Source organism: Pagrus pagrus (assembly GCF_965226575.1).
Source record: "Pagrus pagrus genome assembly, chromosome: 1".
NCBI lineage: Eukaryota > Metazoa > Chordata > Actinopteri > Spariformes > Sparidae > Pagrus > Pagrus pagrus.
Genome location: NC_140185.1, coordinates 27,240,837 through 27,266,828, shown reverse-complemented (window position 1 = coordinate 27,266,828; position 25,992 = coordinate 27,240,837). Strand labels below are relative to the sequence as shown.

The following is a 25,992-nucleotide window of genomic DNA, read 5'->3' as shown; positions in this document are numbered from 1 at the left end:
TTAAAACATGGAGCTCAATTACATGATTTGCCTCCATACATCCAGATTCATTGAAAAAAAATATTCTGATGTAGACACACAAGCAAAAAACAGAACAGACACCAGTTGACACTGGCACAAGATCCTTCTAAATTGGTTATCAACCCTCCTAAATCATTGTACAATGAAATGTGCACCCTCTGTCTTCAGTCAATTACACTCCGAATAAAATAAATACAAGCCTTCAGAGCAAATACATTCAAATAAAACCATCATTAAAAACTCTCCTACTTGATATCCCATTGTGTAAAAACCTGAGCTCACATCTTAATATTTCCTCATTATATATTGTCAAACAAAGATTATTGGATCTGTTATGGTTAATTTCCCTTGTGCGATTTTGCCTTCCCAGCTGGATCACACTCAAATCTTTTTAGCCGAGAGGCAAAACAGCTGCTGAAGAAGCACTGAAGACGAGATGATTTTCTGTCACTGTGACTGATTAAAACATGGCCCGTCCACAAAGACGGACTGACGGGCTACCTTCTGCTTTTTGATCATTAGAATGTACAGTACTTATGCATTGTTGAAGCTGTGATAAAGAAGTATTTAAATGCCAGCCCTTAAATGGCAAGAGATCCGCTGATTGGTACAGTTGGTTGTTTTTCTGACTACATCACTACATCATCGTCGGTATCTTGAAGTTTATTGGTCATCATATTCTCCAAAGTCACGCCCAGGTCATCATTCTCCTAGGAGAAAGGGAAGGCACAGGAAAGATTTCATGACAATAAAGAAACACAATTATTCCAATCGAGAGTTTGATATCATGTCTTTTTTATGCACAATGAATATATCCGGAAGTGTTTTTAAATCTCATTCAGCACGTCTGGTGACATGTCCTCCAATAAAAACGCAGGTGAAGCTGCCATCTGTTGATTAGCACTCTCACTCCTCCGGGATATCCGGGAGGAAAACAATACAGGAAAGGTTTGGACACCAAAATATATCAGAGAAGAAGAATACTGCTCCTATATGGAGCCAGCTGACATGTCTTTTTTTAATGGTGTGGCACACTGACTGAATTCATCAGTTTATCTATTTGTGACAATTAAATGCTGTAAAAGCCAATCCAGTGCTTGTCAAGACAGATCTGTACTTCGTTTGCAACCAGAAACAGAACTGCATTTCAGCCTTGTGTTATGTACATTGAAGGATGAAGTGTCATTCAACTTCCCCACACTTTTCCCATCACACCGCTACGACAAATCTTTGACCAAAATAAATTATTTCCTTTCTTAAACTCATATTTAAATTTATTATGATTATACCATACTGTATGTGAAAGGTTGATTTGCAAAAGCAGTTATCTCTGTTTTCATTTATTTCCCAGAAAATCATTATTTAATTGTGCAACTCGGGGAATATCGATCAAACTGGTGTTGAGTTGTTTTGATAAGATATTTCAAACTTCTTTTTTCTTTTTCTATATCTGTTTTTGCAAATTAACTCTTCATGTGAATCCTGTCAGAGATTGAATAGTACTTTCTTGAGTTTTTGTTCGTGATGCACAAGCCACTTTCCTGGAGACTGTCATAATGTTTGGGTGTCTGAGCTTAGGTTTAGATTTGTGTGTAGTTGCTCGATGCTTTAATCTTTCTCTTTTCATGGCAACAATGTTATGTTGAGAGGGCCAAGTAGCATAGTGCCTTAATATAATCAAGCCTCCCTAAGTCCTCTACCACACAAGTTAATTCCCTGCAGTTGTATTTGTACACGTGCAGTTAGTGTTGTTACTTACATCGTCTCTCTGTTTGTAGTCTTTCTCTGAGCTGCGGTAGGACACCACATGGATGAGAGTGTAGACCCTGCAAAAAAGAGAAACACCAAGATGAAAACAAGTAAAATATGGGGAAAAAAGTAGTAAAAGTAAAGGTAAAAGTAAGTAAGTAGTAAAACTGAATGTGAAGCAACGAGAATTCAGTGGGTGTGTGGCACATCCACATATTTGTTTGAGTGTGTATGTGTGCACGTACCTGTGATATAACATGGCCAGAAACTGGACAAGGAGAAGAACAGCAAAAGACAACAGGAACATCAAACTGAGAGGCTCCACCTGTCAACACAAAGTGGCAATAATAGTTATTAGCGTTTCAGCTAGGAGTCACAGCAATTCTGACAGACATTTAAAAACATGCCACAGTCCAGTTTGTCTGTCTCACCTTGAGAAATTCTCCCGTAGTATTTTTGCCTGGTACGTATTTGGGGATCTTGATGCTGATGATATCATTTCCAATGGCCTGCAGGAAGAAAGTAGCTACCACCCACAGCACGTTGATGATGAAATACAGGAAGACTGCCTGTGGGGACAGAATATACTTTTTCAAAGTTGTGATGAGAATTTTGTACTTCATGTAGAGGTATGTGAATTGAAGTTGTACACAGCCCTATTCAAAGAGCCTGTTTAACGTGAACTGTGACCTGTAACCTGTAACCTGTGACCTTGTTTTATGACTTGTTTTATGTTGTTTTATGACCCATGTAAGGTACTGAGTAATCACTGAAGGTAAACACTCTCTTCTCTGCAGGAAGGCATAAATTAGGAGCTGTTAACACACCCAGAGAGAGAGAGAGAGAGAGAGAGACAGAGAGAGAGGGAGAGAGAGAGAGAGAGAGAGAAATACCAAGGTTTCCTCCTTCACTTTGTAACTGACCTGCCTGTTGCCCTGTGAACGCTCCTCTTGTACAAGATTAAAACCTTGTTTGAACTTTGAGCTGAGTCCGATCTCCTTCCTCCAGTTTTAAATTAACGCAGAATTATTTTAACAAAAGTCTTCATACTAAATATTGAAACATGTCAACTTTAGTCCCAGCAATGTTAGCGTGACAAGATATGAGATGAATGACTCATGGTTGCCTCAAACATCATGACATGTGCACTGAGGAACACTCAGCTTGTGAGTGGCTTGACAGCGGTCAAAGTCAACCGAGCCAATCAGAAGAGCAATAAACATAAATAACAGGACAGCAATTTTCTGATTGACCTTTGGCCTCTCCCTCTCTGTAGTAGTTCCTTTAGTAGACCTTTTCACGATACAGACTCATTTTTAACGAATAAACAGATATTAAACTAATAATCATACATTGTATTTCAAGGTCCAAACAACAAAGATGCACACTTCATGTGAGACAGAACCAATGCCACAAACACAAAAAACAGACATATTAGCACAAACAGTAGAGGCAGAGAGCTAACCTTGTTGCGCAGTGACTTCAGTTCTCTGGTGACCTCCGCCTGATGTGCTTTTGTTTCAACGATAGGCTTCAAGTAGCGTTCGATTAACTTGTTCCAGAAGTCGTGCTCACCCTAAACACACACACACAAACTTGTTTAATTATCTGAGATCACAAAGATGATCATGAAAAATTGTTTTAAGATGGTAACTTATTTTTTTATTGATCGATTGATTGACAGCTTTATCAACCCTGTGCAACACCTGGCTTTTTCACCTTACTGTCTTGAACCCATAAGGCGTGAAGTATTGTTGTATCAATACTTTCTCTTAACTACCTATTTAAGTTACTATTTGTTTTCTGTACAGAAATAGACAGACCGTATTTGCTTCCGGTAACGAAAAAAGCATCTTACCTCGTCCAGTTTTTGCACTTGTGGGGCAGTCAGTGTTTTCTCGATGGCTCGCTTTACTCTCTTCAATAACCTATCCATTTTAGCGCTCCTGAGGTAATGGCGAGCCTGGGAGACAGAGAAAGTGAGTTACTTATTAATAAGAATAAAATGATTCCTCTTTTGCCTTTCATAAAATCAAGAGCCTTATAAATAAAAGCATTCCAATTTGATATAATATAATCATACATTTTACTTAATGTGTATGTTATAGAAGAGTAATGTTAAAAGAAAGAAAACACATTGTGACTATTTTAAAACCAAATCCAACTCCTTATGTGCGATGATTGCTATTATTATTATTATCATAATTATTATTATTACCTGGGATTCCAGTTCATGTCGTAACTCCTCCAGCCGGCTTTCTGACTGAACATCCTCAGGCCCGTCTCCACTTAGTTCTCTGTTAAGGACATCTGTCAACAATGCGACCAGCTCCTCACAAGTTTCATCCTCAGCTTTGTCACGAAGTGCGTATCTGAGGTCAAGAAAAGCACAAAAAAACAACTGTCATGTTACAGTTGTACAGTTTTAACTGACTGAAAACATAATGAACAACACAAATTTGTGATTTAAAAAAAATTTTATTCTTGGAGACACCTGCAAGTTAACAATACACACACACACACACACACACACACGCACGCACACACGCACACACACACACACACACACACACATACATGGACTAGCATACAATATTTTTTTCACCAGGTTACTATTAAAACATTCGATACAAGTTTTAGATTTGCCCAGGAGCTTGTCTAAAGCCAGTGTTACAACATTAGTACAACATATACACACATGTATAGAAACAGAAACAAAATAGTCTATAATTTGCTTTCAGTGATGTTCACCACATATTGTGGATGTTGTAACAAAAGCCTGGTGATTGAGAAAATATCAAACATAAAATTCTCTGTAAAATGTAAATTTTTACCGTATTTGTTCTTGTAGATTTCTTTTCATGTTGGCATAGGTCAGCTTCTTCAAAAACTCGTCTTTCACTGGCTCCACCCAGTCTATGCACAAGTAATGTTATTATAGCATGCTATACTGGTTTCTACATAATGAATTGTATGAAGTATTCAGGACAAAATACATTGTAAAGTGCTTCTCACCACTGATAGGGAACTCCTCTGTTTCCTCATGGTCATTAAAGCCACCTTCATCATCACCGTCTTCACTGAACATACTCTTCGATAAGCTCAGTCGTTCACCATTGTCATCACTGCACACAGGCACACACATTTTTGTCAGTGTTGGGCGGTATGGATTTCACATTTCTAGTGTGTATGTGTTGTTGTCCTTCTACAAGGACGGAAGGAGGAACAGCCGAGTGTCCTCAGTTTGGGACTTGAGCTACACTGTACTATGTTTGATGGTCTGCAGACGTCAGTATGTGTCACAGCGGATTGATTAATGGAAGTACAGATTTCTGAAGGATTAAATAAAATATTTAGTGGCCAAATAGATTAATGATCAAGGAAGAGAAGAAAGAAAAGGATAAAACAAATACCTAGAAACACTAGACTGATCCTCAAAGGCTACTACTGCCTTCCTGATCGGTTCATCACTTGGCGAACTGGCAGTTGACGGTGACTTAGATCCTGACACAACCAAATCTGCTTCCATCCTCGTGTCGACTTTGGCTTGAGGCTCCATCTTTGCAGCTGCTTGTTGAGGTGTTTCATGGTTGGTGATTGGAAGGGGAGGGGCTTGCTGTGCAACCTGACCTGTGATCTGTTGAATCATCAGATTTTCTGTTTCCTGCGTTACCTGTAAAACAACAAGATAAGATCATTAATTTGTCTGTCTATTCATCTGGTGGAAGGCTTGTCAGTATGGCTGTTCTGTAACAGTACCTGTAGTTTCATGTCCCAGCAGCAGAGTTTACAGTTTCTGTCACACAGAAGATTACTGTTCTTCTTCACTTCTCCTTCTCCCCTGACAGACAGACAGACAGAAGGAAGGACGGTCAGAAAAATAAAACACTATGTTGCCTGTTTTACTACTTTTTTCTTTTTTACATGACCAAACTCCTCCAATGTTTCTCTGGGTATTGCAGCCATGCTCAAATAGTACTGACCTAATCATCCAGGTTCTAACTCCTAAATATCAAACATGTTAAATATGTGAAATAATCTGAGCAGCCCCAATTGGTCTGTGAGCAGTTCAGGAGGTTTATGACTGGATCTCAAAACCCTTCACATTTCTAGATAATCTGGCCCGAACATCAGTGCTGACCAAGTTCCCAGACTAGATTTCTCCTTCAGTTATCGGAAGTTGGGGGAAGATCAGCCCAAAACTCCTGTATTCTGAACCCGGCTTTATTAACTAAGAGATTGTCCTTCGATCAAGGGATAATTTGATTTGGAAACTGCAGGGTTCACTTCTTGTTTGCTGCTGAAGGTGCGACTACTCCTTCTAATAATGATCAGTGCCTTACTTGTTGGTTTCCCTTGTGCCCCAGGACACAATGTGCATGTTGACCAGTGAGTAGATGGTCAGCAGGAGGTATCCACTGGGGATGCAGATGAAATACATCAGACCGTAGATAATCATCCCTGGAGGAGAAAATAACATAAAAAAGCATTACATAAACCATTACGTAACATGTAACATAACATAAAAATGTGAAAATAATGTTTACAATATTAAGCCACACCATACCAAACTCCTCAGGGTGTAGTATAGCTGTCACCAGGTACATGATTGTCATAGAAACCAAAAACACGCCAGTGGGGGTCAAGAAGGTGCCCTGCATCACCATGTCACCTAAAAGGGAAATACGATGTATGCATGGACATTTAAGGGTTTAAAATACATTTACTAACAGAATTTTAGACAAAACGTCACACAGACAGTAATATGAAGTCACAAAGAGTTTTTACCCACCGATGATGGAAAAGAAGGATGCAGTCATGAGGAACGCGTACAGAACGCTCATAATGGCCGCAATGGTTATTTGGGTATTACTCTTGGTTATGAAACAGACGATGATGTAGAACACGGGAGGAATGCACGCGATGATGATGGAAAGTGTACCGGCGAGTTTGAAGACAAACTGGAAAGCACCTGGCAGAAAAAGACAGAAAGAGAGGGAGGTATTAATAAAGAACAGGTGCAAGTGGGTGGTCCTGGATCAAGTTATTAATACAGATCTCTAGGGGCAAGGTGCTTGTCCTGGTAGCCACTATTACTATGATTACCGTTTATTGTAAAGTCTGTGGATGTTTGAGGAAAACTAGATACAGTACTCCAAGATGCTGGCCCATTAATTCCAGTGAATAAAATTTATGATGCAAATGTCAAAATGTCCAGAGGCCATACTTAGAAACCAGCTAATTAGGATATGACAGCTCGCAATAGATATCTTCTAAGGAAACAATTTGGCAGTGAGGATCATGTGACTATCGCAAACTGCAGTATAGCTTGAGTGAGGCACACCACTCTCGTGTTAGACAAAAGCCTGGATGAAAGTGAGCCGCAGACTCCTGAGGAAATCTATAGGATGAAGATTTGAACAATTTTATGATCAGCAAATTGTTTATTTATAATATATCTATTATTTATCATACACTTTTAGAGAAAAACACAATAAATGATTGTTTTCACTAAGCTCATGTGATTGCAGAAACAGTTTGATCTGATGGATGCATTGAGCCTTCACAGACTCATAAAAAGTAATAATACGGGTAAATAGATAGCTGGAAACAGGGACACAATGGCAGAGGAGAAAAACATTTTTAGTCTCACTGCAAACAAAGGACAAGGCCCAACAAGTATGGACTTGTAGATTAATTAACTAGACCTGGACCTACCTGCTATCATGAGAGTCACGGAGGCTGGACCAAGGATAGAGGAACCGACAGTGAACATCTGGTAGAAGATGTAAATCCTGGAGATGGACGAGTTTCTCTTCACTGTCTCCATACCACTGTGATTAAAGTCACAAGCACAGAAAAGTTAACATTTATACAATGTATATGTCATTGTGTCATAGTGAACAGCTGATTTAGGATGTATAGCCAGTAGATATGACTCTGAAACACCAGAAAATAATAGAATAAGATCAGAACATACAGTTGCAGTCAAAACTTTTTTTTTTTTTAATTAGTTAAGTACCTGGCCAAGGATGTAAACTCCACTACTAATAATAATAAACAACAGTCACCTGTGCAGAAGGTCCAGCGTATTAGCCAGGGTAGATGGTCCCCATCGTCTCCTCTGGTTATAAAACTCCTTGAACTCCTGTGGTGAGTTGGTGTATGCATCTGATGCAGCATTGTATTCTACACGCCACCCTTGCTGCAGTAACAAAGTACACAGCCAGCGATCCTCCCCTGGAAACATGTACACACGAGACACAAAAGAAAAGGACAGAAATGGTCAAATAAGAGACATAAAGAGACAAACCTAGTCAAAGCAAAAATGGTCGTGAACTTGCGGATCTGTGCCAACCTTGGTCATATTGCACGTATTCTGAAGCTCTGGATGCGGTTGTTGTGTATCTCTTCAGTACATTGTCATCCATCAAGGCTGTCCCTCTGAACAGACTGAAACATCCTGGACTGCACAACACAGAACCAAACACATGCTCTGCTGTCTTCTGCAGCCAGTGACCCACTGCATACTCAAACTTCTGGTACCACACCATGGGACCTGGGATTGTAGGCAGGTGATAGTGATAGAGAAAAAAGAAAGGAGGAAAAAAGATGAGAGACGGAACACAAATGCTCATTTCTTCAATTCTTCTTTGCTCATTTATGTGGAAAGTTATGGGAGCTTGTGTCCTAGGATACAATAATTATGTATATGCTGTACAGGGTCTGTCCATCACACACATACAGACATTTGACCGTCCACTTCTGCTATTTAGTTTCCCCCGAGAAACTGTACCAAATGACCAGATACAAACATACAGTGTAGAGAATAATTAAAAGGTCTACTTACCCATACCAGTGGGATGGATTCTTCCACAGGCTGCACCTACACTGTAATACATCCTCAACCTGTCAATCACAATGCATATGTTAATGACCACTTTTAAAAATATTTCTTATACAAATCCTAAATCCTGAGTCATGGTGATATAAATCAGTTGGTTAATTTGTCTGTTAGTGACCTGTCCACAAGCAGAATCACAGCTTTGGGTTGGAAGTCAGTGTCTCCGTCCAGAGCCAGGATGTACGTGTGGTCATCTGAGATGAATCGTCTCTTGTTGTCGTTGTCTTCCTGAGGCAGCACGTAACTCTCACCATCCAAAGAGACCAAGCTAGCTCTTAATGGGTTATTCTGGCGCTGGACAGAGCAGGATAGATATTTGACATGTTTAAATGTTATACTGTTAATTAACTCTTATGTGCACATTTTACACAGAATGCAGTAAAGTCTTACACTGATCTTCTTAGGGTTCTTGACGATGTATCCCTTCCAGCCGAGTAGATAATACAGGTACATAATCTGAAATTCACAATAAGGTAATGTTTAGTGTCAAAATCCATGACCAGCGGTTAGACACAGAGGTACAATCCAAATAGTATATTTGTTTGAAAATTGAATGGGATTGTGACCTTAAATTTGAAAGTCAAATCAAATCGTTGATTTGGAGAATCTTGACACCCCGAGGAATATATAAACACATAAAACACCACTAAAACCCCGTACCTGGGACCATCTCTTCTTGTTCCTGATGAGAGCTTTGTCTTTTAGGTGAACATAGAGCATGTTGCCTTCTGGCATGACAAACATCAGCCTGCCACCGTAGGGAGCCTCAATGATCGACACGTCATCTGGTTCTTTGTTGGTAAACACCCTGAATGGATGGATAAATAGATGTTGGATGGAAGGACGGACACACAGAGAGACAGATAGATAGATAGATAGATAGATAGATAGATAGATAGATAGATAGATAGATAGATAATCTCACCTATAAACCTCAATGACGACCTGGACCAAGTCATCAACGTAGGAATTAACCAGCCTCTTTCCTGTCTCCTTTTCTGTCATGAAGGCATCGTCTACATAAATGTGGCATTCAAAGTCAAAACAATCCTTGTGTTCCTGTTTTGGATCACCTCGGTAGCGGTCCAACCTGAAATGACAACAGACAACTGTAACGATACTGAAAAAAAGCCTATTCACCTCGATGCCGGTACTTCTTGGTGTCTGCAGTGACAGCGTTTCTAACCTGAACATGGAGGTGAGAATTTTCAGCATCTCTTCATAGGTCTCATGCCACATTGTCGCACAAAGATAGATCACACAGTTCTGTATGTCATCCGCGCTGGAGAGGAGAGGATAAGAGAGAGAATTTGAGCATATACATTCATAATCATATTCGTGCAGTTACAACTAACTTGGAAATCCAAATAAGGACGTTTTTTTTTAACACAACAGTGAGAATCACATCTTATACACATGAAGAGATATTTTGAAAATGAATTATGCCAATGTATCTTCTAACACCCCTCTTACCTCTCTTCGTTTTGGGCTCGTGGCACCTTCATCTTCGTGTTGAGTAGCAGAGACAGGTCAATGAAAGCAGATTCATAGAGACGGCGAACAAAGAGCTGAGAGGTTCTCTCGATACGCTGGACCTAAGAAATGGTGAACCATAGAAACATTTAGCTGTTTGTCTTTTTGTCAACCCCCTGGGCTGATGAAATTAGTAGTAGACCTAAAATTAAATAAAATGGGCCACTTAATAACTTGTGATATTGAATATTTGGCAGAAGGCTGTGTTTTTAGATTAAATGGATTCTTGAAAATATCTCAGAACTCATCTTCTAAAGGGGTCGGTTGATCCAAATTACAAAGTGATGGACACTTTAAGAAGCTTATCCTCAATGAAGGACATGGAGGTGTATGTGTGCGTATGTTTATGTTTATACCTTGATCTTCCATACGTAGTAGGTACATGAGACGAAGCCCAACCACATACATGCTCCTTCCAGAACCAGCAATGAAAAAGGCCATTGGAAGTAGTAGCTGTCAATCAAATAGCCCACACACATTTTAGGCAAAATATTCATAGATTTAATGTGTTGTGCATAAACTGTAGATGCCTGTATATAAATGACCAAATATGTTGTTCTAGGACAGTGCATGATATGTACTCTTAGGACATTTTAATCACATTAATAAACCACAGAGGCTGCATGAATTGTGGCACACTGCTCACATACACACAATAGTAAACCCACCACAGGTAAAAGCTCAATACTGTTGTCCGAAGTAGTATAGAGTATACAACTAAGAATATTATTCACTCACTTGCCGACTCACTCATACACATATTCAAACACAAACATGTACCTGGCAAGTGAAGTTCGACAAATGCTCCTTGTAAGTTCCAGTAAAATCACGGTTTCGTTCTCAGCATTCACGCGACTCAAGCTTGCACAAAACTCTGCAATGTAAACATAGCAACATGTTTTAGGATCTTGGTAAGAGGGGATCAAACAAAGGTAAGTTTAAATGACATTGAGCAGAGCACAAACAATATCTCAATATCAGGTTAATGGGAAAAAATGAACTCACCTGTCATGTTCCAGTGCGCTGCTCCATCTAATTTCCGTGCCTCAGTTAGGAAAAGTAGCAGGCCCAGCAGTAGGGTTGCAGGTCCTGTGCAACATACAGGCAGTGCGAAACTCATCCTGACTGCATGAATCTTACAGGCCACCACACCAAACCAATGGCAGGCTGCTGAGAAGAAGGCCTGAGACAAGACGCAGGAAGGACATTTATTAAAGCAACTGCAAATTACTGTCAGGGGTGGAAACATTTTATTCTTCACTTCAGCCTGTTACTAACTTGAGACTACAGATGTAAAATAGTATCAGCAATATCTGATTCTGATCTGTGATTGAGTTAAACCTGCTGGAATTATCAAGATTCTGATTCGATCTAGGCTCTGAGTAGTGAGTAGTGAAGAAAGAATACATATTCAATTTGGAGACCATTGAGAGAAAAACAGTAAAATCATGTTAGAATAACAGGCTATTCTTTCTCAGTGTGTGTCCGGTAAAACAGTGATGGAACTGGTGCACCCTCCAAACTACCACAGTGGTCCGTCGGCAGCGATAAACCAGGTGCTGCGGCTATTTTCTTTAGATTTTCCAGTCCCTCAGTTACTACTGCACCTCTGCATGATGTTTATTGCATGAGCTTAAACACACTCTGCTGCTATGTTTCAGTCAGTCAGTTTTACTTGTTCAAAACCTTGAGCAGACAAGTGCAATTTGACCATTTGTCAAATAAAGAAAAAAAAAAACGTTAATCATATGCGCATGCCTCCCATACATAACTACTGCTCACCTCTTCCTGCCTAAAACTTTTTGTCAGTTTTTTCCTTTTACCTACCTGCAAGAAAAGCAGCACCAGTCCTATTTTCAGGACTACACCATCATCAAGGTTGAAGTCCGGCCATTCGATAGCCTCCTCCTCCCCCACTATAAGCTTATGGTAGATCAGGTATACCGCTCCTACAACAGAATGCAATGTGTAAATGATTGTGAAGAGACAATCTAATTAGGTAAAATATACAGTTGAACATATAAAAAAAATGTGTGTGTGACGTGTGTGTGAAAAACTGATAGTGTTGTTGAAAACAACAATTGAGGACTTTATCAAAGCAACTTCGAACACAGCACGGGTGATTGCACTAGACAACAAACAGGTGATGATAATACATTTCAAGTGTTGTTGATACAGACATTGATGGCTGACACTTACCTATCACAATTATCCTCAGAATACTGCTGATCACGAACACAAAGTCCCTGAAACCGTCCAGTTCTGCCAACGTTTTCTGCAGGGATGCGAAAAGAGATTAGAAAAGAGTCTCACTGACTCCAGTTATCATATTTTTTAACACTAAAAATGGACCAAAACAGTTCAATATCCAGCCTGAAGCTCTATCGGAGGACATGGAAAAACACCTGGCCATGTGGGCAATACAATTTCAAATGATTGCAAATTTGCAGCAATCAAAAGAACTTATATTTATATGGTCATGGATAAATTCTCGTTTGGTGGCTGATTTGAAAAAAGCAGTGAGGGCAGAACAACAGAACACATAATAGAAAAACATACCTGCATGCGGTTAGTGGCTTGCAGTGGATTTTCCCACCAGCAAATGGAGACGAGGATTGAAGCGAAAATTCCAAGTGCAATGTAGATATAGCAGTCTTTGCTCTGATTCGCCACATGTGATGATTCACGAACCATGTAGTCAACCCCCAGGAGGCAGTAACCTGTTTAGTATATAAGCAGTTAGTGTTATAGCTCTGTTTCTCTGTCTACTATGTCAGCAAATTTGGATGCAAGCTTATTACTTAATATTGAAGTCGTTTCCGATTATTTGCCTGGATATTTTTTCAGCTGTTGAAAATAAACAATACAAACTACACTACATTACTGCATTTTAGTCCTGTGTTGGCACACATTTGACCTTTTATCAAAAATCGCAGCCTCTGTGATTTTAATTTTGCACTTGGCCATATTGCGATTTTGACATTTTACTTAATTGTGCAGCCCTAACACCGCTCACTGTTGCAACACTGTGTGTATGAGGACTCTACTGCAAACAAAATCTACCTCTGGGTACTCGATATTACTTTTAAAACTGATTTGCAACAGCAAATATGTTTTAAAGAAGATGTAATGGTGACTGTAACACGTTTTCGACTGACACAATGATTAAATGTTGTGAATGTATCTGTCTAATAATGTTGATCCTCAATGTATCAGTATAATACATCACTGACAGTGTATGTTTTGGGAAGTTTTCTGTTTCCACTTGAAATGAATGACATACATCACCTTGCAGCTGAAAGTTTGTCAGTATTCAAACATGCTTGCTAAACAATCTGAACTGTCGAGGTGTTTATCTCCACCATGAAACCTGGAGCCTGCATCCTACTTACAGCTCGTATTTGAAAAGTCAAATCAGAACTCAGCAGTGTTGTCGTGCCAGTTAGCAAGTCTTACATCATTCGTCTGAGACAGCCGTCATAATTAGGGTGACAGACTTACTGAATCAGACATCCCATGGAAAAACACACCTCAACAATGAAAAGAGAGTGAGAGAGCTGACATGACAGATAATTAGAGAGACGCCTCAGTTTAGTCAAAACTTGAAGACATGAACCGAAATGTGGGAGAAGTGGGAGAAACACAGCCAAACAATCGCTGTGACATCTGTCATTACTGCACACGTTATTTTGGAAGAAGAGGATAACAACTTGTCGGCTTCCTCTTTCTGCTTCACCCCCATCCAAGTTCTAATTTGAAAAGACTTGTCAGCATGGATATTAAACATATGACCTCCTATGAGCTAGCAGTTTTGTTTTTTTAGTGTGACGCACAGTTTTAGTCCATGGAGTATAGAGCTGGGAGACTCTGCAGATCCATCTTGAGTCTGTGAAGGTAGACTTCATGCTGGATATCCACTGTTTTAATTGTATTCTTGTTGAGAGTGATACCAGTAATAACAAAGACAGACAGGCAGACAGAGACTGTGCAGATAATGAGTAAACATAAAGAGAGTTACCTGTAACTGTGAGAGTGAGGGAGCAGATTGGGAAAATGATTTTCCATGTTTCTCTCTGTAGTCGGTATATGATCTGTAGAATGGCAGACACAATACAGACTCCTCCGCTGATGAAGAGATTAGTCAGCACATCAAACTGAGGCATGACGATGAGCACCAGGATTGAAGTGCCAAGAGACACCAAACACTCAACGGCACAAATCTGGATAAGACACAAAGACAAACACCATTACGTTAGCTCACAGTATTTCTTTGGGTTTCAGGTGGGTGACAGCGTCACATTTAAGCATCACAGTTAAGATTTAGATTGACATTTATCATTTATTAAAATCATACTGACACTGATCGTGTTAACGCAACATATTCATATTTTTTTCCCCTCATTTCCAAAAACAAAATATTCCAACTGAGCTGTTAACACGACTGATGATAATGAATATTCCACTCATCTTCCCATTTAAAGGCAGCAGTGCATACTAACATTATGATGTATGCCCTACACTGCAGTCATGTTGTTCCCATGGTGTACCCTCACTGTCACCCTTGTGCACATTTTTGAAAAACTGTGTTTTTCAAGCTCTGCTGTTTACAGATATGCATGATATCGGACTTGGACTCATACAACTTGTGCACCAGGCAGCCTACTTAGTTATTGCAATCAGTGAGTGACTGATAATGACAGATAATATCGGAGGGTAGTCATGAGTTTCTGTGATTCCTATAGATGTAAACTGCGGTAAAAAAACCCCAAGTGAGATGCATATTTCCACTGCGCTGTACACGTGTCCTGATAACTGATTCTGAATATCCAGATATTGTCCAGGTATGCTGTTTAACAACCCATATCAAATGCAGAATATTGTCACACTCAAAACTACTGAAAACTACAGTTTTGTAAATGCAACATCAAATTCAAATGCAAAATCAAACTACTTACATGCAATGCAGGACACATCAATACATAAATGAGTATGCTTTAGAGAAACTTACAAATGACATGGTCTTCATATTGGGCTGGACAAAGCTCTTGAAGGCAACCCTCCACAGTGATTTCAAAAACACCAGGAAGTTGGGGAAGACCAGGCAGAAAACCAACATCAGCATGTAGAACTGTTTTTCCTTTTTGTCGCGCCCTGAGTGTGGACTGGACAATGTTGACAACACCAACAGAGACCCCTGATTGGACAGAGACCAAAAGTATGTTAAATAAAACCAGTTTGGCCAGATGAGACAGAAAACCAAAAGTTAACAACTCTTTATGACACATTCAAGTTAGATATTTAATATATTTCCCTCTCTCTATTTTAGAGAGGCACTTAAGAATACATTTGACTGACACTCATCTGTTTTAAGTGCAGTTGCAGTAAAGCCCTGCTTGTAGCAGCACCAGCAACCCTATAAACTGTAAATATAAAAAAAATGGGGTTGCCTGCATTCCTTCCTGCTTCCAGCTCCTCGTGCCTTACTGTAACTCCTATCTAGGACACCCAATTGCTTTATTGTCTTCATTTATCCTCAAGCCATGAGGGAAGTTCATCAGGTTAAAAACTTAATCAGTTTTCTCATGTAGTGAAACCGAGACAATGACATTTAGGGAATTCGTTGTTTTCGAGTCCAAGCATAATCCTGCGATTCAAGAAAGACAGAGAAAGATGAGGCTGAAGGAGGAAGATGAGAAATTTTAGGGAATAGAGGCAAAAGAGGCAGACTATGAAAATACATGCACATATGAGAGAAAGGAGGGTTGATAGAGAGACAATGAAAAGAGACCTGCTGAGAGAAGAGTTTGGTACATAGAGATCAAATAATTCTAAGTACAGCTCTTTGCTGTTTGTGGACAGGCAGGCAGAGACAGATAAGACACACGTTTTTGTAAACTATTCATTTTCTGATGAAAAAAAAGTTTTAATTTAAAGTTTTATCTGCAATCACTTTACCAGAAACTAATTTTGAAACAATTACTCAATACTAGTCTGAAATATTTTCACATAAGTAATGTATTTTTGTTGTTAATAACTATTTGAAACAGTGTCAACACTCATTTTCAACAGCATTGTTACACCCTTCAAAGCGCTTTTTTGCTCTCTCTAATCTTTGTCAGAGAGTTGATACACAGTGCTCACATACGTCTGCTTCCTTCTTCTAATTGTATTCATAAGTAAATTAGCTTAGATGCTGTTGTGCGTAACACACAGTACACGAGCCATGTTGTATTCATTTTTTAATAAAAACCTGAAATTTATGCCCTCAATGTGTGTCACAAAGTTAGATACATTTACAACTGTATTCAGTTTTCTAACAACCATGGGTTGGTTAAATATTTACAAGGAACTGTTAAAGGAAATGTTAAACACAGGAACAATGTCAAACACTGCTGCCAGTCAGAGACATACAGCACACAGCAGGTTCAAGGTTCCTGTTACACTCCTTATTATACTTCTTTGACATAGGCCACTATATACTATATATATAAAGCTACTTTATTTTCCTCTCAAAAGAAATTAATAGATATCATCTATATGTTTAGAAGTGTGAGGAATTACTGGGAAGTTTGCATGCACAGCAGCAGACACCGTGACTGGACAAAAGAAGAAAAGAACTGCGTCTAGAGAAACTCTGACCTTATCAAAAAAAAAAAACAAGGAAAAAAGTCACAGAACCAACAAATACTGTTTGACAGACAAGTAATCACATCCAAACAAATCAAAGCACTGTCAAGCAAAATTGCAATTCATGCAAAAATAAATGCTTCATGTAATTTATCAAATTACAGACTTCAAAAAGAGAGAGAAAGGAAAAAAGACCCTACAGTAATTGAATCTGGTAACCGTGATGAAGACATACTATATATACTGTATGTTTTTAGGAGTCTGCTTCTGAGAGAACAGGCTGTGGGCACTCTGACTTTTATCGAAGATGACTAAAGGCAATTTTGGTGGTGTTTCTATTATGAGCATCAAAACAACCCTAACATTTTTATCCTAAAGCTCCACATTTAGTGCCAGTGACACTGTGGTGATACGTCTTTCTCTGTGCCTCGACAGCAATGATAGCTAGATGAATAACTTCACCAGTAGATAGACAGATAGGCAGACATACAGGCAGATGGATAGAAAATCCTACCTTAGCGAGAACAGCACTGGTTATGACAGCCATCCCCACAAAAACAGCCACCAGGTACTGGGCAAACTGGAAACATCGTCTCTTAGATTCCTTCTCAGAACCCACTGGGTTTAGCTGGAATGGATCCCATGTATCTCTGAGAAACACACATGAAAACACACGTACGTCGAATGACTTCAGCTATCATCACAGTAGCATTGATTAGTCAATTGAAAGTGTTTTTTGATAATTGATTGACCAAAAGTCTCAAACGTTTCCTGGCTTTCTTCTTTCTTATATGATGCGTAATGAAGAGTATTTTGGTTTTGGTGTGTTTGTAGACTAATGAAGCAGTCAGAAGATGTCATTTTGGGCTCTGGGAAATTGTGATGACCTTCATTTCACAATTTTTCTGTCATTTTATAGACAGAGTAAATAATCGGCAGACTATTTGCTGATCATAAATAATAGTTAGTTGCAGCTCTACATCACAATTATCCCGCATTATGTATTGAGGCGAGAGTCACTCCAAACTCACTTAACCAAGATAGCTACATGGCAGTGAGAACCATTAACTATTCACTGATGCCGGACTTTGAAACATTTTGACATCACAAGGAAGCAAATGCACCCAAATGAAAATGTTTATTATAGTTTGATAATGATAATTCAGATGACTGGCTACTGCCTGTCATGATCAGGGTGTGGTGTTGGACTATGTCTTCAGAAGGTTCAATAGATATGATTCACTGATCATAGTCACGAAAAGAAACAACCTCTTAACATTGTGCATTTGCTCAGATGGATCAGGGTACAGAATATTTCCTTGTTTTCTTTTTGCTGGTTTGTATATTATTTTTATCTGTCTACTTTATTGTTGCGAGTCAGTTTGAAATGCTGTGAGACGAAAGGTGTTGGCATAAAAGTTAGGATTAATGACGGCTGGTTTCTAACCGGAGAACCTAATGACACACAGCAGGCATTTAAGCTGATTGAGCCCACAGAATGCGCACGTACTTATACTGGACTTATGAACCAAACTAATGACCCGAGAGTGTCTATCAGCCTTGCTGTCGTCATCCACTGCTGGCTGATTAATGTCAAATACAGTATAATTTATCAGGGTGTGGGTTATCTGCCTTGAGTTGATAGCACTTTATGATCTTTGACTTTGCCACAACAACCCACAAAAATACAAGCAAGTCCAGGTAAATCTGCTCGCTGGCAGGATATGTGTTTGGGATATCAGAGTGTATGTGTCTGCATGGTGACACACTCTTTTCTTTAATGACTCATAAAAATAAGCAGCCATTACATAAATAGCAATGAAAAGCTGCTTAATTTAGAAGAGCAAAGATACTTAAAATTATGGTATCTATTTTTACCACTAACTTTCTCATGCTGCTACATGCTCACCACTGTAGACCTCCTGCCGTCATAATATTATTGGTAAAAGGTGATGTCTTTTGTCGCCAATGTCAGTTTCAAATATCAAATGTTATATAAAAAAGCTTTCGGGGAACGATGGGCAGCAGCACACTATGTTAATTTATCTGCAGACTGTCAACACCGGCTGACACAGACGGAGACAGACAAGAGCCAACTTCAACTCCAACTTTGTCCGATCACTCACAGCGCCCAAACCATATTCATTATTGCCGTAATGTGCGCCCTTGCCTTAGGTGTGTATTAACTATTTAATGTGTATTTTTTATCATGCTAATCTAAACAGGGACATCAATCTAAATGTGGTTCTGCTGTGATTTGTGTTTATCATAATTCAGCTCTTTATTCTACTCAAGGCCGCTGCAGAGCTCAGAACATAGCAGATTGGTTCAGCTTGCCTAGAATGTAATTGTTGACCCTCTGGTGATTTCCCAACACGCTTGTATGCTCGTCACTCATCACTGTTGGATAACTCTTAATGTACTGTCCGACTAAAATCATGAATGGTAAATATTAAGTAATTTGCTAGTATTCTCAGACTTCACTGATACATTTGACGCAGTATTTGCTGTGTCAGAGTTGTCAAATCATAATTGGTTGTTGAAAATGTAAGTTGTTTCCCCAATAGAACGTTCTCCTAATCACATCGAGGACAGCAGAACATAGAGAGAGTGTATTATTAAAAAAAAACAACCTCAGAGGAACCAGTATGGAGAATGTGATTAAAACTGTAGCACGTATTTAATATTTTAAATGGAGCAGAACTCCCCTAACAGCAGTCAGTATCTGCGGGGATGATATTAGCCACAGCAATAAAGAGAAAGCGCAGCAGTGCACAAGGGAAATTAACTGTTTCCTCAAACCGTAAATTATACAAAATAGAAATGTGGATATACAATACTTCATGATATATCACTGAGATGACTCATTACCAGTATCTATCTACCTTACAATTAACCTCCTAACAATGATAAAGAGTGCAATAAACATTGTGTGCCTATGGACAGGAAGTGGAATTGCCAAAACTTCACGGTGTGTTTAACGTATATCCTTTTAAATCTGTCTCTCTAAAACAGACAATGAGACACAACTTTAAAACTTGATAGCCTCTGTAGCTTTATTGGTTAAAGGATAACCAGGGTAACCACCTGAAATAAGGAAATGCTGTGTAATTTTATGACTTCCAGTAAGTTGGAGTAAGTGGAAATTGAAGACAAATTATAAATTATAAACTAGACCTCTTCACCAGAGCTACTGTACATAAATAATGGCAGTACAACAAAAAGCTATTTCCTTATTGGACCAATTGCACAGTCCAAAGGGCAGACAAACTAGGGATGTAGACAAATATGAATAAATTAGTTTTTTTTTTCATTATGAACAGAAAATGTGCCCTGAAGAGAAACCAACAGCATCTGATATTTGTAATAATGTTTTTTCACTTAGATATTCTAACAATAAGTGGTTAGTAAATAGTTTTCAATTACTTTTTTACTAGATCTGTCGAGAAAACAAAGCAATTTCTGGATCCAACGTCTGAAATGTGGGGATTTGAGCCTTGAACTTTCGCTTCAGTGATGTTTCATTTAGTCTGAATGTCTTTTAAATCTGATTGGTTTTGCGACCATTTTTCTATCTCAATTTTTTTCACATTCACTTAAAAACAACTTGATTTTCGTAACTGCTTGAGACCTCCTTCTCCACACAGTTGTGACTCATATTTTCTCACTGTAAAAAAACTCCAACTCTGTCATTTACTATTCATTTTCACCTGAACCATATAAAGTTATACAGCTTACATACTTCATTCTTTCTTTGAAGGTGGGATTCAAAGACTAATTATGTTTCCTGTTGTTAATTGAGGTACATTGATCAGTTTGTCATTTTGCTTACAGTCGTGGTCAAAAGTTTACAAACACTTGAAAAGAACAAGTGTATGTAAGAACTTGTAAACACCATCTAATATGTATTTGATCAGGCTGGATAATGAAGATCAAACTGTGATAACTGGGCTCAGCAGGCTGCCGTCACATATTACCCTCTGTCTCTCATGTGTAACATCAGTCACCCACTTAAATACAACAGAAATGAAATGTGATGACCTTCAGAAGGCAACACGCATTGTGAAATAGTTTTCTTTACCCATGTCGTCCTTCTCTTTTCTTTCCTCTGTTTTTCAGTTCCTCCATCTTGCTCGCCTATGCCACTTCCCACGGTGGCCTGTGAAGAGTCAGAGGGGAAATATTCAAACAGCGAGCAGAAGTCATACATTTTTTTTGACAGATTACCTTCAGTATAATGTGTATTTTAAAGATAAATCTTAACACATGACAAAGAATATAATTTCTTTAAATGATCGTCAGCATTGACCTCATTAAGTCATGCTGAAATAAAAGAAAACAGAGAGGCCTTACCTTTATTTCTTTAATTCTCCTGTTAATTAGATCTTTATCTTCAAGTGATTTTCAGTGATCCACCCCCAGGCTGCTTTGTTTCTCTTCACTGAAGCCTTACCTTCAGTTCTTAGTTAAATGATGTGAAATTCCAAGCTCAAGGTTGTATGTATTTATAAGTTACTTTCATTTTGAAAAGTAAAGGTTTCAAGGTAATTGAAGTCGACTGGAATCCAACTGTACAGACGTCTCCTTCAATCCTTCAATCCGCCAGTCTGTCAGTCTTTTTGTCCTTTGTCCATCTGTTTGTCCGTGTTATCACTAGCTTATGAAAGTTACACCCTTGCAGACAGTCAGGTTCAGCCCCCTTAGGTGTGTGTGATCGTGCGTGTGTTTTATGCGACCTATGCATCTCACAAAGTGTGTATATGTGGGGTTGATGGATACTAAAAGATAACCATCAGCCTAAGATCCCGTAACCACCCAGGATGAGTAAGTTATGTGATTTCTCTCTCTCTCTCCTAGCGTGTGTGTGTGTGTGTGTACGTGTGAAGTTTGTCAGTGACTCAAAAAAATGTTATCTATCAAGTTTTTATGGGGGGCAGTAAAAAGGTACAAGGATCATTTACACTGAGACACACACAAATCTCAACTCAGTTTCCAGTAAGTTGGCTTTGACCTCGCTGTGTATGCACGCATGCATGCACGTGTACACAGATGATCTCTCTCTCTCTCTCTCTCTCTCTCTTTTTAATTAACTTAGACCAACACTTAGCTTAGTGTTCTCTACTAACAATAACCTTGGGCAATGAAAATGCTCTCCTGAATGTGCCCTGGCAATGTTTTTTGCGGTTTCACATTAATGCTGCCTCGTTTTTTATCGTGCGAGTAAAACAGAGGGTCGAAGGATAGACGGTGTTGTTCGCTGTACAGATTGTAAAGCCTTTTGAGGCAACTTTGTGAGACTATATAAATAAAGCTTTTCTAGAGTCATATACTTGTGTAAATATATTTGGGATTTGTTTATGTAAGGGTTATTGAGCAAATGCTCAACAGAAGCATGAAATGCCAAGTTAAATCACTTCTTTATCTCGCTCACAGGTTATAAAGCGTACGTCTTATCTAAAGCCCATCCAGCACCGTGGCAACCATTGCTCTGTTGTTATATTACAGCCTAACCTGAATCAAGTTTTATGGTTTTGTGAAAGTGTTGTCGTTTGCCCTCACGGTCAACATCTATCACTTTTTGTGAATGTGGTCAGGTTTTTATCATTTTCATGTGAGCTGTGTCAAAAACATTTTCCACTAAAAAAACAACAGACAACTTTAATCAGTTTGTGCCAAGTGCTGACCTTGTTAGCCAGAACAGATATAGTGTGTGTCTGTTACCACTGGGTGTCAGTACAGGGCTGTGATTTTAGCCTATGCCTCTGCTTGAATGATTTTTCACAGTTTTCAGCATTGTGTGTGTGTGTGTGTGTGTGTGTGTGTGTGTGTGTGTGTGTGTGTGTGTGTGTGTGTGTGAAGAAAATGCACAAGAGTTCTCTGTTTGTGTGTCGTAAGTAGTTGCACAGGTCTGTATGGGTGGAGGTGTTCATGCGTGCGTTTGTGTGTGTGTGTGTTTGTGTGTGTGTGTGTGCATTTGGGATGATGTGTACGTGTGGAGGGGGCTCAAAAGAATGTCTCTGTCAGGTTGTGGACTCTCATTAAGATGCTCTGCCAGTGCATAATAAGCTGGCCATATGGTCAACATGGCAGTGGTATCTTCCCCCACCTTCAGGTTGTTGAGTTTGAGAACAGCCCCGCAATAACAACACACAGCAACCGGAGAGTGAGCCAGGAGAGAGAGAGAGAGAGAGAGAGCAGATTTTATGGGTTTAATTTGCACAAGCAAGATAATCTGCAAGCTAAAACATTCCAAAAAAATATCTCTCCTTGTTCATAAAAGGAGGAGGGTATGGCTAACACACCGCACGCCGTGTCAGACGAGCGTTTGGCGCCAGTCATTTCTCAGTCGCAGTGATCCCAGCTCGACAGTCCTGCTCCATGATCTGTAAAATGTTGTTCACATCACAATGGTAATGTCACAGAGGGCATTGTTACCGCTATTCACAGCTGATGCCTCTCAGATCTTCAGAAAGGTCAGCAGAGAGGTTCCCATCTCCGGCTCTGATTTAATTCTATGCCAAACTATAATTAGTAGCCATATGGACTGTGTGTTGAGAATAGCTACCTGCTGTAGATACACACGGAGAGGCTATGGTGACTCTCACTATTTATTGGCTGGTCAGAGACTGTGAAATGGCAAGGGAGGAGTAGAGTAATTAATGAAATGTTGAAATGAAGTGTGCATCGAGTGTATGAAAGATATTATTTTTTAAAGATGATATGTTTGATTTACTTTAAATATTAATTGTAAGTGTGAATCAAGTGCGTAATATTTAAAGGTTCCCGGTGCTGCCAGTGTCACAGCCCATTCTGCTGCTTTATACAGCTGTAAGCCACTTTCAGCTCATTGTTTCTGCTGTGTATAGTATATAAGACTGTGGGCAGCTCACATGAAATTATTGTACAACACCTGTTTTCTCAACAGTCGGTAGAGCGAACAAGGATTTAATGCTACTTTATATAAGTATATCTATGGTATTGAATTCTACTCTATTAGTGTTATTTTATAAAGAGTCTGGTCAGGTCATATCACTATTGGATATTATGATAGATTGTAGTTTAAAAAGGATTTGTTCAACAAAAAAACCTTCTGTTTTCATTCCTCTAAGGGTTATTATAACTAATAGTAATAATCATGTAACACCACATGCCATGCTGCCATGAAACTGATATTTTCTGAGATGGTCATCGTACCTTGAAAATCTCCAACTGTTGCAAACCTAGTTTGAATTTTAAAGAATACTTTTGGTACATTGTCTGTAAGACGTTGATAGATGGACACAACCGGGGCTTGTTGCTGTGAGCTTGTTTTGAACTTTCTACTTTTGAGCTGTCGAAAATGAAAGCTTCGGAGCTATTGTTGATGTGCACTCGAGAAAAGCACTTGGCAGTTTCAGCAGTTGCATTCTGAGGCCAAAGGAGATTGTAATGCCACTGAGCAGGATGAATGTGAAAGGGAATATTGCTGATCAGGACATTAAGGAAAATAAAGAAACAAATTGAGTTTATGGAAATTATGCACTGCGAGAGCTCTATACAGGCCGGGGGGCAGTGATCTGCTCTGATTGTGCTGAAAGAATATATTTAGGTCAGAATCAATTGAGGTACGGCTCCCTCCAGTCTAACACACACTCACAAACACTCGTATACACTCACTCACGCTGATCATTCAAGCATTGGCCACCCCTGTTACTAATTTAAAGGGAAGTCTCTTAGAACGATTCTTAGAAGCTTGTGCTACTAATTGCAATGTCACATTTGTGTCGCTCTATATGTGGGTTGAACAAAAATAGCTGAAAATGTATAAATCCAATTTCCTCTGACCTTTCAGTTGATGTACACAGGTGTCACATTTAATGACCGTCTGCCACTGAAAATGGAACGATGTGCAGTTTGATGTCTGGATTCTGCCAAAACAATTGCAGAGCAACTATATATAGACATACTTCTATAAGACACAAACCAGTTTTTGTCAATGGAAAGTAAAAAGGGAAGAGTGCTATTAGGTTAAATGTTGAGAAACATCATATTCATCAAAGTGTTTTAGAGCTGCCCTCTGCAGATGTGGCTGTATGTTGTCTGAACGAAAATGGGGATCAGGACAGTCTGCTTTTAAATAAAGAAATGCCTTTCATCTGGCATGGCTTTACTTGACTTAACATGACACGTGTTACTTGACACGCATACAAATGCCAAATATAGGAGAGAAATTGGTTGACAGATTGACATAATATAATTGGCAGAATCCTAATACTAGATTAGCAATGAAAATGTGCTGTGAAATCTTCATCACAGAATGCTATTTCCTGTGCAATTTATTTGATATAGGTTGCAGGCTTTGGAGTAAAATTACATGCACTGAGATTACAGCAAATGAGAAATGATATTTTTACAAGGATCAGCACAAGACCTCCCAACCTGGTCCACGAGATGGGTCTTTGGGTATGCACGTGATGCATTGAAAATATCATTTTATCTCATAACAATTCCTGCTGTGAAGAATCTAAAATTTCTATCATGTTGGTCAAATAGGACCAATGTACTGTAATTATCCATAAGAACTCTGTAATGACTCAGACCAGTGCAATTGTGTTTGGTTTTGATCCAACTTTGTTCATTTTTGTGGCTGTAGTTTGTGATTGTTTTGTAAAAGAGATCCTATTCTAACTTTTGGTTTACCCATGTGTGTAACTTGTTATTGGACAAAATATTGGAAACACATTTGATTACAATGCAATCCAATGAAACACCGGTACTGAATGCAAACTCAACATTAATCCTGGCGGTCCAACAAAAAACCAATATGATCAAGTTGATAAATGTAGGGTGTAATTTAGGTCTGCTGTATTGGTCAGACCCAAAGTGTATTTGATGACCCGAGAATGAGACTCTAAATCAACTCTTTTTCAGAATCGCTTTAGAAGTTCTTACATAGTTCTGTGTTAATTGTCCACTTTAGTGCCTTGCCTTTCGGTTGCATCCAATGGCATAAATAGAGCTACATTAAATATCCCAATCCGTGTGTCTATAGGAGGGACATAATAAAGAACATTTATTTACACGGTCAATGTATGGGAAACAGATTTCTGTGTTTTTAAATTGCCAGACAGTATGCTGAAAGTAAATGTACACATGTTGTCTATTACTAAAGAACCTTC

General features: G+C 39.0%; 1 protein-coding gene across 1 annotated transcript; it reads right to left on the bottom strand.

The window, feature by feature from the left end:
* Window positions 1–642: 642 nt before the first annotated feature.
* On the bottom strand, window positions 643–20,962 carry chs1 (chitin synthase 1; the record flags this gene model as incomplete). Its single annotated transcript, XM_084373594.1, has 34 exons — window positions 643–731; window positions 1,781–1,847; window positions 2,016–2,095; window positions 2,202–2,339; window positions 3,236–3,346; window positions 3,629–3,733; window positions 3,989–4,142; window positions 4,605–4,686; window positions 4,786–4,895; window positions 5,184–5,443; window positions 5,530–5,611; window positions 6,114–6,231; window positions 6,338–6,442; window positions 6,563–6,742; window positions 7,489–7,604; window positions 7,842–8,010; window positions 8,129–8,329; window positions 8,621–8,679; window positions 8,793–8,968; window positions 9,065–9,130; window positions 9,335–9,482; window positions 9,600–9,764; window positions 9,861–9,956; window positions 10,148–10,269; window positions 10,564–10,660; window positions 10,988–11,081; window positions 11,213–11,390; window positions 12,035–12,156; window positions 12,407–12,482; window positions 12,767–12,927; window positions 14,226–14,427; window positions 15,216–15,401; window positions 17,349–17,484; window positions 20,916–20,962. 34 exons carry the CDS (start codon window positions 20,960–20,962, stop codon window positions 651–653), a joined length of 4,290 nt encoding a protein of 1,429 aa, XP_084229720.1. The 3' UTR covers window positions 643–650.
* Window positions 20,963–25,992: the final 5,030 nt, after the last annotated feature.